Source organism: Oncorhynchus tshawytscha, linkage group LG22 (genome assembly GCF_018296145.1).
Source record: "Oncorhynchus tshawytscha isolate Ot180627B linkage group LG22, Otsh_v2.0, whole genome shotgun sequence".
NCBI classification, from domain to species: Eukaryota; Metazoa; Chordata; class Actinopteri; order Salmoniformes; family Salmonidae; genus Oncorhynchus; species Oncorhynchus tshawytscha.
In genome coordinates this window covers 9,781,015-9,801,111 of record NC_056450.1, presented here as the reverse complement: position 1 = coordinate 9,801,111, position 20,097 = coordinate 9,781,015, and the positions used below count along the sequence as shown (strand labels likewise).

The 20,097-nt window shown below is 39.2% G+C and overlaps 1 protein-coding gene across 1 annotated transcript; it reads right to left on the bottom strand.

Annotated features, from left to right (window-relative positions):
• Nucleotides 1–5,042: 5,042 nt before the first annotated feature.
• LOC112221401 (homeobox protein Hox-C10a) lies at nucleotides 5,043–9,777 on the bottom strand. The gene is made up of 2 exons (XM_024383548.2): nucleotides 8,914–9,777; nucleotides 5,043–6,793 (listed from the first exon to the last, which is right to left on the bottom strand). The coding sequence occupies exons 1-2, from the start codon at nucleotides 9,659–9,661 to the stop codon at nucleotides 6,516–6,518; spliced, it is 1,026 nt and encodes a 341-aa protein (XP_024239316.1). The 5' UTR covers nucleotides 9,662–9,777; the 3' UTR covers nucleotides 5,043–6,515.
• Between the last annotated feature and the right edge of the window lie 10,320 nt (nucleotides 9,778–20,097).

Here is a 20,097-nt window from a genome sequence, read left to right as displayed (position 1 = left end):
GCAGTTACCATTCAGACCCAATGAGGGCACCAGCCTATTTTACCCCTAGGGGTTTCCCTTGATATTAAACCCATTAAATCCTAAATATAAATATTATAGACAACGTGATCTGTCATTAAAAGTCAGACACACATATATCTATCTGTAATACTATAATTCAAACAAATGCGTAATACACGCTTTATAACCTTACCCACGCGGCAATATATCGACTTTATAAGTGACCAGAAAAGTAAAAAAGGCAGGCCAGTATGATGCAGAGAAACTATAGGGAACTATTCACAATAATATGAACAAACATATACACAGGTAAGAGCAGATCAGCATGTTTTATGACAGCGGGTCCATATATGCACTTATGTCTAAGACAGAGTAGCTTGAGTCTTGTTTAGTAATTGTTTCCCCCACAGATATGAAATTCATCTACAAATATTACTATTGGTATTGCTGAATGAACGGAAATGCATTATTTAACAACAAATATGATTACATCCGGGGACAAATATCAGTATTATGTCATTGTTGACAAATGTGTGCATGTTTAAAATCCTATTTTGTCATTATTCTGCTGTATTATTTTGTATTTATTTATTGTGCTGTTGATTATTGATAATAAAAAAGAAAATATCACATTTATGTATCCTAGTTTCTTAAGTTGTGGTTTGGTTATTTACGTTTTTGCTCCTGACCGTGATTCCAAACCTCTGAACATTTCAATCGTATATCGGCGTGTAAAGCCATATCACGGAAGCTATTGTTATGATACCAGTGTAGCCTATGTATTAAGGCAGGCCTACTGATATAGACTCACCTAACTCCTGATTAAAGAGCCGATAATGTTGATTCATTCAAATGATTGTTTTTACTGTGTATTTTACCACAATGCTTTTATTGTGCGTATGTTGTGCAACCCAAATGCACTCTTCCATATTTCACCATGAACCTTGATCATTGTCAGTCATTCATTTGATTATCATTTGATCTGGTTCTTAGGATTGGTCAATCGTTTAATTCAACCTGTGCACGCACGGACGACAATCATAAGAGAGTCTAACTGATTTGACACATTGTCTGAAAATGTTATGTCTATCCTACTTTAGGGTGGGGTTATACGTGTCTCTAACAACGCTATTCTATCAAATTCCATTCATTTTAATAATGTCTCTCAGTATTGGGATGCAATATAAGGAAATTCTCTAAAATGGTGCATTTACACACTGATTGTCAACTGCTGGTTTGATATTTGTCTCGCTGGAGCAATGGCAGAGTAATTCACTGACCAAACATGGTTATAAGGAGAGGACTGCAGGAGACGAAAAGGGCGCAGACTGTCACTGTAGACAACAATGGCGTCCAAAGATTCTCTCCTCTCAGTGGAGGGGTCAGACTGCAATATATTGTTAGCAGTCAGATTAAATTCTTCATTCAAAAAGGGCTACAAGAGCTGGGTTTTAGAAATGCAGATTTTTTTTTTTTGCACATGCATGTTTCAGCCAATCAACATCTTGTCCGAAGATGATGTTTAACATGTATGTCCAAAACATACTAGCTATACTACATAGTAAAGATCGTAAGTTCATGATATAGTTTCAAATAAATACCAAGGGATATAGCAAAAAAAGTAGATTTCGGAAATGTTAGTGTTAGACTCGCTGTAGGCCTAAGTACTAATGTATAAATGTTTAGCAAAATTATCAGAAGCCATACGTAGCGGAAGCATGTTTCATTTGAAATCTAATTCGATATACTCCTAAATCATTTGGCAAGTTTTAAACATCTTATGTAAGATTATATGGATCAAGGTCATTGTTGGAAACTATGGCGCAAATGTGTGGAGCTAAAATAATATACAAATCCGGAGAATAGTAAACGTGCAAGCTAGATTTTTAAATAAATATATTAAATCAGAATATTTACATTCAACATGTCAATTCTAGATACATGGACGTTTTAGCTTAAAATTGCACTCACCTCGCATAACAATTAACAATATTCACGAACGAATTATGCAAATATCGCATTACAAACTAGTGATCACTGTATTTAGGTGCACTCCTACATGAAGGAACTTTAAGTAAGTACTTGTTTTGATATATGATGCATATTTGAACAAGGGATATTTTTTCTGTTGTACAGTCCAAACCTAATTTGAATCGTCAAATGAATTAGCCTATACAGTCCAGGTTAAAATCTTACCCTCAAACCTTTATGTTTAATCACCAAGGTGCCAATTTGAAAACTATTCAGTGAACAATATATTGTTATGATGCTAAATAACAGAAACGCAAATCCTTTTAAAATAAATCGCTAGTAGTATATGGTTCAGGCAACAGCTATTTTAGGCAAATGAAGGATGAGGTAGGCATATGAGCTCCCCAAAAGCTTCGTAGCACTATAATCGTTAAGTCCATCATATGATCCGTCGTTAGTTTAAGAGCTTTTACTGAAACCGTTTATATGACTAAAGGTTTATAAAGCGGTTACAGCGGAGCACTTCAATCATTAATTAACGAGAAAGCCAGACCACTTGTAGAACAGCCAAGTGCTTCGTTGGGCAAATTTCCCTCTCTGTGTCAGATCACATAAAAATAGACAGTGGTGGGTGCATATGGTATGGTCCTGTATTCTGTGGGCTAGAATTACAGTACCATATGAAATACAGCTATTTTCCCACAATGCACCGAAATGTAGAGTATTTCCGCAGTAAAATGTTTTGTTGTTTATTTTGTTGCTGTTGATAATACAAATGACAGTTTTTGTTACAGTGTAGGCCTAATTGTGTATTATGGTGTGTTAACTCCTCATAACGCTGATGCAATGCGACAATTCAGAAAATGAACAACTGCCAACGGTACAACTTATAGGTTATGCACGGACACACACACACGCAGAGACTAGTATACTTGCCACTGTGCTGCACCATTTATGTTTACATACTGTTTTACCCATTTCTTGTGTATATCCTGTATTCTAGTCAAGGCTCATCCTATATAACTACTGCTGTAGACACATTTTCTATTCATATAGTGTATCTATATCTATATATATTCCGGACTCGTCCTGATATTTCTTCATTTCTTTCTTGACATTTTTGGGGGGGATTTGTGTGTGTTGTTTTCTATTGTTATATATTACTGCGCTGTTGGAGCTAGAAACTATCATTTTGCTGCACCTGGGATAATATCTGCAAAATATGTGTACTCGACCAATAACATTTGATTTGATTTTTGTGTCATAATATAGGCCCTCTGCAAATGCTCGCATCCGGTATCAGATACCTCCGGGCACGCCTTTTTTTAGATATAGCAGTAATCATGCACACATTTTGTTTCACCATGACACAGCTATCAGCTCTAGCCAGGGATGAGACATGGGTGTAGTCTATGCGCGGTCTCGCGACACAGTTTCATGATGAACCAGGCTTATTTATATTAGCCTGCATTATACATATACTTAAACACCCGGATGGTGGTGACAATGACTTCGCCTTCATGAAGATAATAAAGCCGCCCAGTTACACTGCAGATATACAGATACCGGACTGTGAAGCCTTGCGTTAAAGTGACAAATTCATCCAATTCATCCCGCGCCCCACCTGTTTTAAGATGGTCAAATGCGTGGTTCAAATGCAATTCTTCACTCTATGACAACATACTATTTGCAATGGCAATTCCTATTAGATAATACGAGAAATTATAACCTGTCTACAAAAGAGGCAAAATTAGCCAAGTAAATGTGAACCTTCATTAAAAATACCTGGTTACGTGTTCGTGCGTAATTGCTGTGCGTAATTGTGCACTAGTACGAATTCGAACAGTCTCAGTGTGAGTGTTTGAGTGTTTCCTCTGGGTGTCAATTCGAGTGCTGTAAATTATTTGTCAGTGGTGCATTCCAGAGCGAGACATCTATTCACTGAACTGAATGAAAATGACTTTGGATTCCAGACTGTCTCTGTTAGTGGCACTGACTGTTGTGAGAAGGGGGTTGATATAACAACAAGGCAAAATGGCGAGTAAATATAAACACATGCTCTCCAATTGAAGAGAGGGGACTTTGACTGTGCCATGTTAAAAAACGTTCTTGACCAAACGTGAAAGAATTGTGTTGTGTATTATAAATACAACAAACAGTTGATTTTCCTCGGCCACGTCTTGTCGTTTGGGTCATGTGGACCTAGGTTAACCTAGTTTCATGGATCAGATCGTTTTTATTTGAGAACGTTGAGGAAACGGAAACAATCAGAAGTGTCATCTGAAATATAATTTGACGATGGAGTCATTTCCCCTTCATCCGAAGAGGTTGCAAATGCATTATAGGTCAACAAAATTAGAGGGATATTCAAAGGTCCGTTCAGTGAGCCCAATCGCACACGTGCCACAATCAGAGATATACTGGTCTGTGATCAACTTCTATACAGAAGAGGGTTGAATAGCCTACATGACGACAACATACCTTATTTCCACATTTTATATTGACTTTAAGGCCAATAACATTGTACACATTTGAGGGGAAATAAAACATACATTTAATTAATATTTGGCAATGTTGCTAACTGGCCTACAGCTCGATTCACTCTTCATATGTAAAGGATATGCTCATCATATTATGATGGAAAAAATGAAACCCAAACAAAAGCATCATCAGGGAAACCTAAGAAGAAACCAGTAACGAAATGAAAAGGCAACGAAAGAGGTCTAACGTCTACCCCATGTTGTTTACAGCCCATTCTCTCTATGAGAATCTAAAGTACGTTTTACAGCCCGTCACAAACATGAGAGCCGGGGAGAAAAGTCTCCGTCCCGGCTATTACAGCTCCAGTTCATTTACAATGCCATTTGCGAGGACTTCAGTCAGAGTCTAGGGTGTAATTGAACGGAAAGTGTCGCCCTTGATGAAGACGAACTGACGTAATCAAGGCAGTTTCTTGTTGCGGAGCCAGGAAGCGAATCCCAACAACATGAAACTACCTAAACCACGCTTCAGCTGCGCAAGATGGGGTGTTCCATCGGGAAGGGAGACAAACAAACAGCAAAACACTCAAAGCCAGGTAAGGATTTTATTGTCTGTCAACCATAACATAGCTATTACCAGCATAATGAAACAAATAGGAATCGTTCATCCGAATGTATTATATCATTGTCACTGTCATCCTAAATAGGCTAAGTGTGTACAACATTGAGAACCAACAGCAAATTAGGACATTGAAATAGCTTACTGTTAAACCGCAGAATAATAACAAATGGTGTCTGAAAATGCCCAACTAATAAAGGGAAAACTATTTAGACAAAGTATACATAATCGATATCAACACAGCAATAACAAAACCAATGTCTGGTTCAAAATGCTCAAAATGTTCCCAAAAGAAGAACGTCAAATCAATTGGTTTAATCAGACAACCCATCCCATCTCGCATGCTCGAGAGCGCTGTCAAACAAGCTCCACTGGCAGACCAACCGGCAGACAGGCGTGACATCTCAAAAATCACAGCTGAGTTAATAATACGTACCTATTTGTGTCCTACCTTGAATTTCCCCGGAGACACTCTGTCGTGGTGGTCCTTATTTATTCAAGCTGTCTTTGATGTTTCTGTTGTTGTTGTTTATCATCCATCCTTTTCGTTTCTTGACGAGATAACAAACAGCCCTGTATCGTCAAATAAGTAGGCGGCAGGCTACATAGCAGAGGGAGCCGGTCGAGCGCGTTGGTGACTCCAGTACAAAGCAGACACTCTCCACTCTGTAGACTAGCCTAGCCCTCTCCTCCACACACGTTCAAACGATGCATCTTTACTGCAGCAGCCAGCTAGCACATTATATTTGCAGATCATAAAATCCCCCCCGAGCTCATGCTTCTACCACGAGACGGTCCTGGCATAATACTTTTATGACCTTGACTTACTGTGGTCACCTGGATACTATTTAAACCAATCTCTTCTATTAAAACGGCCATGATCTTCCCACTCTCATCTGCAGCCTCTCTCTCTCTCTCTTCCCCTCTGTCTTTTCCTTTCTCAGAGTGCTAACATGATAATAAGGGGAAGGACAAGCTATATGTTATATATTTCATTTCAAATCCCCTCCTTTATTCTATTGGACACGGTTTTCCTTTAGGAATCGTCAACGGGTCGTATATGACGCAAGCAACAATGTGCATGCAAACAGTGCGAATAGCCTATCATGGCCTACATAGCAGAAGCAACTAAACTAAAGACAACAAGATGAAGCAACGGAATGAGGAAACATTCCAAAACAAACAATGTCTGTTTTCATTCCGGCAGTTCTAGCAGTTCTATGTTGGCAGGGCAACCGGTACCTCTATTCAATGTTCATGTGTTGAAAGGCAAACTCAACTGCTGACCCGAAACCATGTCCCTCCTTGATAAAGTAATGTACTCTTGGGCATCGTTGATATATTGTCCTTGTATGAAGGCACACTTTGTGTGTGTGTGTGTATGTGTATGTGCATGTGTGTGTGTGTTTGGGTGTATATGGAATGGTTTTATAGATAAAATAATTTTAAGTGAAGTTGTGGACTGCCATATGATCCCGTCCACGACATTCCTTATTGAGTTTCTTGAGTTTCATCCTTCGGTTCTGGAACCAGATCTTGACTTGTCTATCGGTCAGATCGATACTCTTACTGATCTCCAGGCGGCGCTCGCGAGACAGGTACATGTTATACAAAAATTCCTTTTCCAGCTCGAGCGTCTGGTGCTTTGTGTACGGGCATCTCTTCTTCCGTCCACTTGTGGCTTTTAACCAGTTTCCTGGAGCATTTTCCAGTGTAAAATCATCTGTAGACATAAAACATGGAAAAGGTGAGCATACTGAAGGACTACTTCCGTGTTCAAGACAGTCTATACCAGGCCCTTTGCGTTCCAATTGGTCTGCGTCAGGTCTGCACTGCCGCACCGCAATGTCTGGACTGTCTTTGACAATCTTTATTTCGAATGCACATTCAAGTTCTTGATCTTGAATCAAATGTCCACGCGCTCTATCAAATACATGGGTTCAAAAATCATCTAATTTTGTCGACTTTCTTCGAACGCTTTGAACGAAGTTGCAACAACAACAAAAGTACCTGATGAATGATGAAACATAATGTATAGGCCTATTCGTTTGGCAGCAATACTACATCCGACCCACTTGTATTACTGTCCTATAGCCCTGGTTTGAGGTTTGAGGCTACCCTACATGGAAACTGGAGAGAAATTGGAAATAGCTGCATAGCCAGTACTTGATTTCGTATATTCAAGAGTACACGGATAACATACATGGTTACTTCCCAGCTTCGATTTTCTTAGGAGTAAATATTTCCAACATTTTGAAACGATTGATGAATTCAACGTTGAGCAGAATATAATAGTGTCATCTCTCGATTATCGGTGGTTTTATTTTCTTCCCAAAGGCTGGCCAAATATGAAATGTTAGGCGGCTACATTGTGGCGGTTGAAAGTAGTTTTTTGTGTGGCAATTACAAATATAGCTCTACCCCAAAATATGTAGCCGAGACTGGACTGACTAACGGTTTTATAAGACAAACGAGGGATAGTCTAACATTTTGCAGCAACATTTATTTCATGCACGTTGGCCCAAATAGAAATTCATTTTTGGCAAACTTGAACTCTACTAAACTGAATTACATAGCGTTAGCTAGTACAAATACACAACGTAACCAAGCAATGTATTATTAGTATTATTAATAATAATAACAAGAATAATATTCATAACAATATCACGTGGACGATTCGTTAATAATATATGTATTCACCCTCTACCTTTGCTTTTAATCATTTTGGATACACACAACATTGTCCGGGGGAAAAACGGTGTGTTATCCACCCGTTATCCTCTATTACAAGAAAAATAAAAAGGGAATATATTAACTAGCATGACGTTTACGCTAGCTAAACCCCATTGTTATTATAAGAACATGTATTTTATATGCAAGGTGATTTTCATATAAATAAAACGAGATATAATAGTTTAAAATTCAAGGAAAGACAATTTCGTGGACGCTATTTCAGACTGCGTCTATCGTACACTGTTTTACCAAAAAACAGTCGTTATCGAAATTAAGACGTGATGTATAGCCTTAGCTGTATTCTGCTTTATATAACGTAGGATATAGTCTAACGTATATAATTACACCATTATGGTGAGTCAAATTAAGTTGTTGCAAATGGTTAGGCCTTCTTTATACATTTGAAATGTCCCATGTAGTGTCTGTGTGTGTGTATTTGTCTGGTCAATCTGTTTGATCTGCACGCGCGTCATGCGTTATGAGTGTGTGTGAACGTGTTTACTTCAATGATAACGGCCCATCTCACATTCTCACAGTAATAGAAAGGTGATAAATGCCGTCGCCACGGTAACCCCTGCTAGGCTAGACCATTAAATGCTTGTTCAGAATGTCTCCAAATGTTCTGGATAGAACCAAAAAGGATTCTATTGCTTGCTTCATATATGGCACCCCTTAAGGTTCTGTACAGAACCCTTTTGAAAGGTGCTTTGATCAGAACCCCAGGGGTTATTCTTCGTTGAATCAAAATTGGTTCCATATAGAATCCTTGGGTTCGATATAGGGTTCTATATGGAACCAATTACGATTCTATATAGAACATTAAGGGGTGCCATATATGAAACAAGCATAAAACTTGTTTTTTATCCAGAACCTTTTTTTCTAAGAGTGTACAGTAGATATAGCATACACAATTGCAGAATATCAAAACGCCCACTGAAGCTTAGCTCATGCATGCAGAGGAGACCATTTTTAGTACACCATTTTTAGTACACCATTTTAAAAATTGCCACATTGTATCTCACAACTGTTTTATGGTACGTTTTTAAGTATGTGTGTGTGTGTGAGAGAGAGAGAGAGAGAGACAGGAGAGAAGGGGGGCTTTTGGGTTACCTTTCAATTCGCTGTCGGAGTTATCAGAACAACTGTCAGTCTTTGCGCTTTCCTCTTTCATGCTCTTTCCCTGTTTTGCCTTTTCGTTGCGCATTTCCTCGCTGACTGTCTCCTGGGTAGATTTGCTCATTTTAACCGTTGATTCTCTGGGTGATTCAACAGATGTCGTCACCTGGTCCAAAGAAGCAAAGCCTGTCCCGACCTGCTCTTTTCGCTGTCCCCTGCTCCCTCTTGGGTATACCTGTTTCTCTCCTCCATAACATTCGGACGTCGCCGAGACAGCGGTTTGGTCGGTCTGGCTGCTACTATTGTTCCCAAGCCGGATGTAAGTAGCCGACTCTGTAGCTTCCTTATTAGCCCTGCTGCTACTGTCACCCTGATACAGACAACAGAACGCCTCCTCTTTGACGTTGTCGGTTGGAAACGAACACGGTTGTAAACTGGACTGGGCAACAGGTTGCTCGTCCCTGTTAGTTTTGGAAGCCGAGGTCCATGTGCCCAGTTGGGATGACAGGTAAGGCGCATCTTGGTAGGAGCCGAGAGTTTGGCTGCTCAGAGGAACCTCGTCTTTTTTCGATCCAACTACTCCAAAATGTCTCATCATTGAGCATCCATACTCAGATGCAGCCGGGTGGATGTACATTCCATGGTTGCTGTTGGAGTAGCCTTCGCCTCTATAGGAAGATGATCCTCCCATCAAAGAATCCATAAGGAAATGACCCGCAGCCATGTTATCCTGGCATGACATTATTTGTATTGTTGTTGTTTTTTTCCCCCGTTTCTGTTCCTGTAGTAAAGGTTTTCTGGAGGAGAATAAGGACAGTTGGAAGCTGACATATTTTGGGGGCCAAAAATATCAGCAACATAATTATGGATTCTTGGAGCTCCATGTCATGTGATTTTCAGACCAATAGCAATGTGGAAGTGGCCTTGAGGCGCCAGGCTGGGATGACGTCAGCGTGGTCAAGTTGGTAAGCAAAGGGGCTTAAAGACGGTGCAAGGGTGCTCTCTAGCGGAGAGCTTTGTGTAAAGACAGCCATGGGAGGAGTGAACAAACGGGTAGATAAATATTTTACAATCACTTACTTGGGTATAACCGAAATGAAATCTAGTTTAAAAAAAATCATTGTTAAGACAGGCTAACATTAAAACAAGACAGAGCAAATAGTTCGATAAATATGATTATTTCTTGGAACTCGCTCGATGCCACTTGGAAAGCCACTTCTAGGTATTCGTCAACAGATTCAGGAATAAACCAATGGTCGCATAGAGTATGTCAGCACCACTCTCGGTTAGGCCTACGTTTGTTTGGCAAACTGATTTTCATAAGAGGTCAAACTTTAGACTATTTGCCATAGACCAACCGACAGGCCTCTGTCAAATCACTGTAGCTGCTGTGGCACCCAGCAGTTGCATAAGGACATTTGCTTGCCTACAATCTATTTAAAAGGTTAACCAGTTTGAGTATGCCAAAGTGTGTTTTACTTCAATTATTTGTTTTTCTAGAGCGTTTAACGCATTTGATGTATATTCCAGTAACACAGTTTATTTGATATGTTTTACTGTATAAAGGCCTATAGGCTACTACTCAGTGTTTTGTTTTAAAGTTCCACCAGTGTTGATGTGAACAGATCGTTTCAGGATATATATATATATATATATATATATATATATATATATATATATATATATATATATATATATATATATATATATATATATATATATTAGACCTAGTTACATAAAACAATCACCAAAAGTTAGAAAATTAAATTGAATAGGGTTTATAAGATGCGTCTACAATTTATCCTGGGCCTATACAGAATGGTTGGTGGAAAACATACCTTTCCCCTTACGTTCAAAATTATAAGAAGGATTAGGCTATTATAGTTCGGGTCCTTTTTTCCCCATTCTAACTGGTGCGCAATTCGTGCGTAATAGGCAATTTCATTCATATCAATGCAGGCGTGACTTCAACTTGAGGGAGAAAAATATACACGGGCCTACGCCTCGTGTAAATTGTTATTGCAGATACAATTATTCCCAATTTTCTTAAAAATATTGAGTGTAATTCAATGTAGATAATTCCATGTCATTAACAAATTAAAGCAGACATTTCTGTGTGCGTTTTTATATTTCTTACTAATTGAAGCATTGACTAAGACGTTTTTAAAACCCTTGCAAAAATATATATCATGTCAATAACGTTCTGGCGTGTAAATCGTTACATAATGATAATCCTGTTTTCCAGCGAGGACAGTAGTTCACATTTTCTGAGATTGATAGTCCGAAAAAAACAGAACATTTCTTTTTTCAATTCATATTTTTTGCATGCCTATTCGCATCTTATTTTAAGGTTAAAATGTAAGAGCCACGAGTCAAAAAAGGTATGGATGCAAGAGGGTTTACCATATTTTGAGTCAACACCACAATATCAAAAGATGCGCATAGTTTTTCCTGCCGTAGTCCTATGAAAATGCCTATCAATAAGGCTTAGGTGTAGTATTTTTATACGCGAATATTTATGTGGTCAACACGTTTGATATTCCAATTGCTGAGGTAATACAAGTACATCTACAAACAGTAGTCTACCAGGTTTAGCAACTAGGTCCTAAACAAAGCAGGACCCCTCATGGCGCGTGTTGTTATTTCTGTGTGTTGGCTATGCTGCTTTAAAGTCAAAGGGGCAACCCAGCCTCTTTATTTATACAATTTCACCACGAGACATGACAAATCATTATTCTCAGACTTGCACGAGTTGTAGGTCTATTTCAAACGGAGGCGAAAATGTACGAGTGGTTACTAGCTCACTAGAATTTGGACAGAGAATGACACATTTCCATGAACTTTGAGGTTGTTTAGAGGCCCAGTGGAGTCAAAAACGTGATTCTTTGTTTTACATATATTTTCATTCTATGAGGTTGAAATAATACTGTGAAGTTGTGAAAATCATGCGCTCTAAAAAAAAAAAAATGCTGTAACCCAGCACTGGGTCACTATAGCACTGGGTTATTTTGACCCAGCACTGTTGGGTTATGTGAATGACCCAACACGTTGGGGTTGTTATTTTGACCCAGCAGTGGGTTGTTTCTTACTTTATTTCTAGGCTATTTTTCTACCTTTTCTCTATTACAGAATCAGCTCATTTTCTAAAAGTATGAATAATTCTAACATTAATTCTTAAAATGACATGGGGCCAGTCATGACAAATTGTAGATAGAACACAACACCTTTATTCTCAGCTATTCATCTCAGCTACAAAATGAAGTCATGCAAAAGACAAAGCACAAATAGGGAACACACAAATAAGCAAACATTTCAGAAGCACAATCCATCATTTGAAAATCACAGCAGCCCTACCAATTTAAGCTGAGGAATGGGGCTGAAGAAAAGTAACAACTTTACCCTCTACTCCCCCAAGCCCTACCAGGTATAGATGTTCAAGTGCATTCTTTGTAAAAACAACAACAACAAAACATAATGTCTCCAGAACCTGCCCATTCATGATGGTGAATGCCAGGGACTAGAGACGATTGTCCCCGAGACTCAGAACAAAGGGTGTCGGGTCGCTTGTTCTTTTGGTCACCTGGTGGAGATATTCAGTCATATTGGTTCCAACCGGGAGATTAGAGAATATGACTATAAAATGTGGAACAATAAGACACACATGACACTTTGCACAAGGCAACACGGACACACACACAAACACACACAGATTGTGGCCCTTCCTATTATTCAGAACATGCTACACTCATATACAGTCTATTGCTGTGCGCAGGAGGTTCATCTGTATTGAGTTCAGCCCAGAAACTTTGTGCGTGGTTTACAGTATTACATATTAAATAGTATTCAATATTCCACAATCCACATACTTGCAATATGAGTTTCGGGCCTCATCAGTGCTTGTGCGGGCAGTCTTCTTTCTAACTTTTTACACTGGTGTTGGGGGAAACCCTTTTAGGACCATGTATTCTGTAGTATCTGGGGTACAAAGACATGAGGTTTTAGGGGACAGTCAAAATGGTTAAAGGTGGAGGAACATTTCATTTCAATATGTAGCTAGCTACCTGCACTGGGTACACTGATGGTGGGAGAAGCACTCTCAGGGCCTTTAGTAACCTATCGGTTGGACAAAGACATACCAACATTTAAGTGGAGAGTCAAAATGGATAGACTAAACTTCGATGAACAATTAAGACACTCTTTTCATTTCAATGTGTAGCTAGCTAGGTATAGCTACCTAAAATAACTGTGTGCATCCACACTGAGACCAGCAAGCTAACTCGTAGAAAGACTTAGGCTAAAAGCCATACAGGAGCCTAACTGAACCACCATAAAAGCACAAGTTATAAGCTTGCCAACTAGCTACCATGTTTAACCATGTTAAATTAAATCAGAAACAGGGAATAGGCCTAGCTAAGTAAAATATATAGCTAGCTGTTCTAGCTAGCCAAACAGAGTGAGAATCCTAGTTTAAGCTAGCTAACTACCTGAGGTGGAACTATGCACCACACAGTAGGCCTACAGAAGACAAGCGTTCTACAGGCACTGACATAGCTAGCCAAACTTAAACAAAAACCTTACATTTGCTACCACACAGAGTACAGGACAATAGCTTGTTAGCAGGCTCGGGCTAGCATGCATGGGGTTGTTTAGCTAGCTAACATAATCTACAAATGTCAATGACTGAGATAATACAGAAGGTAATTATGATAGCTAGGTCTATTTGACCTGAATGGATAATTACAAACGTTAGCTTTGTACTAACATTTTTTCGGTCAGCCACAACGGCTTGCCCCTTTTGTCCATAAGAAAAGTAATTCCCCTCAGTGCCGGCTGCAACAGTAGACTTGTTACAGATGCAACAGTCCTCATTCACAAGCTTGCCGGATTACTTTCTGGTTTTGGTGGGAGAATTTAACCCACTCACTGGAACATATCTCAAAACCCCAACCTCAATAACCCAGTATCAACAACCCAACATTGCTCCTATTAAAGAAAACAAACCAGCTAAGTGACCAAATGCCTTCAACCCAGCAAATGGGTCATCCAAACAACCCAGTATTTTTAGAGTGTGATATGTCCTTTAAGTGTAAGAGCTGTTTGAAAATACAGCTGGAAATTTCTGCCTGTTTTGGTGCGATGGAGTTTCGGCCTGCCTGGTGACATCACCAGGCGATAATTAGTCAATAAACCAATAAGAAAGAGAGTTACAAACCTCTTTGCCAATAGCTAGTTTTCAGTTTTCCCCTCCCAACTCATACCACTCCTAGGCAGTTGTAGCAAAATTTTTGCTTGAGAAATTGCTCCTTGATAGAAGCTATTTTTGTTTATTTTTGACAATTTGAATTGAAAACAATCACAGGTACTTACGCATTCTCTTTCCTTGAGTCAAATTCAAACAATATCAGAGCAATTTGAGTTGCATACACTCTGAGAAAAAAAGGTCCTGGATAGAACCAAAATGGGTTACTTTCTTTGCTTTATATATGGCACCCATTAAGGTTCTATATATAACCATTTTGTAGGGCTTTTTGACCAGAACCCCAGAGGTTCTTCTTCACTGAACCAAAATCGGGTTCTATATGGAACCAATGTTGGTTCTACACTGAGTGTACAAAACATTAAGAACACCTCCTCTTTCCATGACATGATCCCTTATTGGTGTCACTTGTTAAATCCACTTCAATAAGTGTAGATGAAGGGGAGGAGACAGGTTAAAGAAGGATATTTAAGCCTTGAGACAATTGGATCGTGTTTGTGGATCGTGTTTGTGTGCCATTCAGAGGGTAAATTGGCTGAATATTCTCAATGTTAGGAAGAATATTTTTGGTTCTATCTCGATTTTTTTTAAAGAGTGTAAGCAAAAGGGTAAAAATTACAATTAGACGGAGACCCTTTGATTCGTTTCTGAGCAAATAACTAAAAGTCTAGCTAATAGCCTAAGAGCAATTCATTGAAATGATTAATGTTGATGCGTATTGAATGGTGTGAGTTCAAGGCCATTTTCACTTAAAATATTGAATCTTTGCTAAATGCTGTAGCTTATTTCAAGTAGGTACATTAGGCTACATTGGCTGTGGAGAATGCCGTGGTTTCTCTTCCAACCACTAAAAGCAAGGGTAATGTAATGACTGTTTTGATTGGTTTCCTCGCCTGTCCATCATTTCATCCTCTTGTTAGAAATATAATCCAGTCTTTCATTCTAACGCTAATCAATCAATTTGAGGACACATTTCGAAAACCTATACCTACCTATTCAATATGTCTCAGAATATGTTAACATTATCTAATAAGCGCTTGCTCAAGTTAGTTTTGTTGTGTGTTGATTTCGTTCTGAACATCACCCACACATACGCAACCTACTACAGAGCAATATTAAATGTGTAGAGTAAGTTCAGTGCGGAGACTTGATAGGTTAATTGTACCAAACGTGGGTGCAATAAAAGGGATATAATGTTGAGTATTTTACCATTTCTATTATGAAATGTGTTCCTGTTTTCAGACTGACAAACATGGAAGTTGTAACCCTCCATTGTAGTTTTATGTTGGCCTTTGCAACTACCTATACTTAAAAAAATTGCTTTCGCGTTTGATAAATTATTTATTATATTATGGAACCTGGGGTATGGGATTCAATTATATTTTATAAAATTAAAAAGTATTCTCCAAGGGGTTGTGTTTTGTGATAGAGAGATTAAGGTAAATGCTGCTGCAACGATACCTTTAGAAGACTATTAAAGTTGGCAAATGAAACCAGCATCCTGAATTCGTCATCCTCAGATATGTGTATACTAATACCCATGCAGACTGCGTGTGTGTGCACATTATCTCTCTCTCTCTCTCTCTCTCTCTCTCTGTGTGTGTGTGTGTGTTTGCCCGCTTACGAATGGTTGGTAGTATCTCAATTTAAATAAGGAGTAATTGTGGAATTTACCTATACTGAAGACACAGCCCATTACACCATTCCCGGAGACACAGATACCTTTAACATTCGTGGTTTCAATAGATACGTTATAACCCGTTATAACCTAACTCGTGTTCAACATGGGTCATTGCATAGCATAATAATGGGAACTTTAGGCCGACTTCAAGTACAATTTCTCACAAAATAGTAATTGGTCAATAAGTAATGTCTTTGTTCAGTTTACCTCCATTTAAAAGGCGATAAGCCCAATAATAACACGTGATCTGAATAATTATCATGATCTAAATATTGTTTACTACATGTGAATCACTATACCTGTGTATTTGCCCTTGTTTGTAATAGGAGGGCTATGTGTGTTTGGGGGACTGATGTGTGTCGATTGGTATGCCTATTATGTGTATTTGTCAGTGAAATAAACGGTAATAACGATGAATGCCTAGGTGTGAATGTTCTTTAGTGTATTTTGTTCTTTTGAATGTTGTTTTGTGCACATATTGATGTTTTACGCGCGCGTATAGGAAAGGTTTTATTTGCTCATGGGTAAAATAACATATTTCCATTCGTTTTATTGCCTAAATAGCTGTTGATTTGTGTTTAGTGTGAAATAAGCACAGACACATGTGCGCTTTACGTCTTTAAACGTTATTCAGTCTGCTATACAGTTTTTTGCTTCAAATCGAATATATTTACCATCATGCGGAGTAGCGAAAACATACACAAGATACACATTACGCGTATGCCGCCCATCCCCTTGTCATGTTACGTTTACGCAGACGCAGGCAAGCCAAAACTAGTTTGTCTATTGCAGGCCACCATGAAATAGCTTCCCAATTTGATGTAACGAGGTTGAGCTCCTTGCAAGCAGATGTCCACCCCCTGTGCAAGTGGGAATTTATGGCTGAGGCATGTAGCGTCTTAAAGACAAATATAAATCAGAGAAGTGGTAATCTGAAAGCACACATAGGTATTCAATTGGTGACGACCACACAAAGGACCGCAGGTTAGTTTCTTCGAAGTATATCGACAGCCTTCAGCTTTCATCACATCTAGGGTAAGCCACTTGTACAATGCGCATACATTGGAACTCATTATGGCAATAACTCGTTGCAAAACAAAGCTTAAATTGCCATTTCTATCCAAATTAGTGCTGGCCTACTTTTCATTTTTGATGTGATCTATTTCTGATTGCATCCACCGTTACATTTGTTTATGCCGGAGGATAAGTGCTCGTGATCAACCCTTCACCTAAAAACTCACTGCAGAATTATTCTCAAGAACGAGGCCTATAGTAACAGGCTAATCTCTATTCAAAATGAACTTGGTAGCGCGGGCTTGAGCTTTCAAATTCTGATCCTATTATCAAACACGAACACGTGTATATAATAATCTGCTGTGGAAAACAACAGCATCATACATAAAGTAACCATCAAGACAAGGCTCCTGAGTAATGTAGATGTAGTACGGTGTGATCAAGGGGTTAAGCACAAACGTCATTTCAAGCAATACACCTTGAATTACAATGACGCGTAATTTAGACACTTTTTCAACGTGTCCTTCACAATAGCCCACCTAAAAACATGCTAGGACAAAATACAGGAATGCTCAAAACATGAACGAAATGAAATTAGGCCTCAGTACTCACCAAACACACAAACCATAACAATAACATCAAGTTAGAACATAAACATGGAGTCAAAAATACATAGGCCTACATAATAATTATTTGAGCGCTGCCGTAGAATTAATTCAAATAAGCGTTAGCTACATTTCTTATCACATTGAAAAGGTTCAACAAAGATCTCGCTATGCTTTGTGTTAGTTCATTTTCAACCTTAATGAATCGCCATGCATCGGATATCACGAAATGTTATTCTTCAGGCCGTCCGATTGCATTCGCCTGTGACACCCGCCATTTTCCTTCCCAACAGCCAAGTGCGCAATGGGATCAGCTCGACTGAACCAACCGCCGGCTGCATTGTATCCTCTCTCATCTCTCAGGATAAATCAAGACTACCATATTACAACTATAGCACAACTAAAACAAAATAAAATGTCATTCAATCTCGAACACCATATGAACACTGTAGTGACATATGTATAAAATCATCCATTGAAAGAAGAACATGATGTTTCCATGCATTGTCCTATAATTTTATAAAGCCTATTGAAGGAAAGGAAACAAAACATTGCCCTCCTATTGTGCGATCAACACAACCCGGGGTGAATCCTGGCCCCCTGTGGTAGATGGGCAGGAGTTTGAGGAGCCTCGAGCCACAGAGAATGGTGACGATGTGTGGCAGAGATATCCAACAAATGACCTACGTCATCGTCCCAGGGCCAAGGTTGGTGGGTGTGACAAGAAAAGTATTCCAGCCTTGATCTCTGCCTGCGAGCATCTCCCCCCTGTCACAACTAACACCCCCTCTTCCGCCTTCAGCTTTAGTCTAAAGGGATTGTAGTGAGTAGCAGGGAATAAACACACACACACAAATAGAGAGAGAATCGAATAGAACATTACAGAATATAATATAATTCTATAATATAATTCTTAAAGAAGAATTTAACCCAAAGGCATTATCTACATTCATTTCCACAAGAAACTGTGAAAATATAACTACATGTTAAAGCTCATGCCAACATGTTATAAAACGTATCATGCGTGAAAACGTATACATTTTACTGGGATAATAAAGTGTATTTACTGGGCGTACTAAAGCTGGCAAAGTTACCTGCTGTAGTTTAATGGGAGGGGTCAAAGTTGGACTCTCTACACATTCCTTTTTCCTTTCCCACTCACTCCCATTGGTCGATTCCTCGCCTGCACACATTTCCGGGCAAAAGGGGCTCCTTGATTCCACTTTATTGCAGCGGGTTAAAGGTGAAGGCCTTGACATTATTGAAGTTCAAAGACTACTTTTAATTATAAATTGTAGTTAATACACACACGTGCAATATTCCATGCACATATGCTCTGTGTGCACGCGGGCGCACGCACGTAGGCTATCCACACACTCATACACTCACTCGGTAAAATCTGTCCAACAGACACACCCCAGTAATGTCCTCTATATTTATAGATGTGCACACACACCTACCACCTGGCAAATGTAGTCAAGAATTAGTAAAGACATAGTTTGGGTAATGTCAATGTATAACCTGACTGACCTAGAGTTCCACGATCTAATTTTTGAGGTCCGTTTTTCTCAGAAATATCTGAGGTATGAAGCAGTGGTGAAGGCTGAAATGCTAAAGGATGTGTGGGGTGTGTGTGTGTGTGTGTGTGTGTGTGTGTGTGTGTGTGTGTGTGTGTGTGTGTGTGTGTGTGTGTGTGTGTGTATATATGTGTATGTGTGTGTGTGTGTGTGTGTGTGTGTGTGTGTGTGTGTGTGTGTGTGTGTGTGTGTGTGTGTGTGTGTGTGTGTATGTGTATGTGTGTGTGTGTGTGTGTATGTGTGTGTGTGTGTGTGTGTGTGTGTGTGTACGTGTGCTTGTGCTTGTGTGTTGTGCAGTTGGAGGGGGATTGACGTTGTGCACAGCACCGGCCCGAGTTCACGTTGAACAGTCTAGTTGCTAAGTTTTTTGTTTGGACAGCCAATCTTACTTGTTTACTATTTACATCGGAAGTGAACGCCATTCCTTCCGAACAGACGGTGCAATTAAGAGAAAAAAATAGCCATTTAGTGCCTCTGTCTTTATGACACTGTCTGGACTGCAAGAGTGGCGATTCCATTTAGTGGGCACTAAAGGAGGATCCCGTTCCTCTTTCTTTCTCTGTGATTCTGAGGTGTAGCCTAGTTTCTGTGTTGTCGTTTCCGTGTACTTCTGTGTGTGCTTGCAAAAGCTCAAATATGCAGTCCTAGAGTTATATCCACTAAGCATGTGAGCGTTGTATAAATGCACCGCTCAACAGCCCCACACACACACTCCTTCAACAATGTTTTCGTCTGAAAATGTTTTTGCGTAAAAGGTAAGGCCTGTTCCTACATTAAAATAGTGTGGCTTAAAACTAAGTTGGCATTGGATGCAATTACTATCCACAAATACCCAACTAATAACGCACGACTCGCAATCTCTCCACATGCTTCGAACTTGGTTTTATCAAAACAGTGGCACAAACATTTAGGCTACCCACCCCACTCAAATCCCTTGAAAATAACCATCAGATAGACCGAACAATGGCCCAAAAGAAAATCGAAGGCATAAATGCAGTCGGATTATTTTGCCAATACTTTTTTAATCATTGCCTACCACTCTCA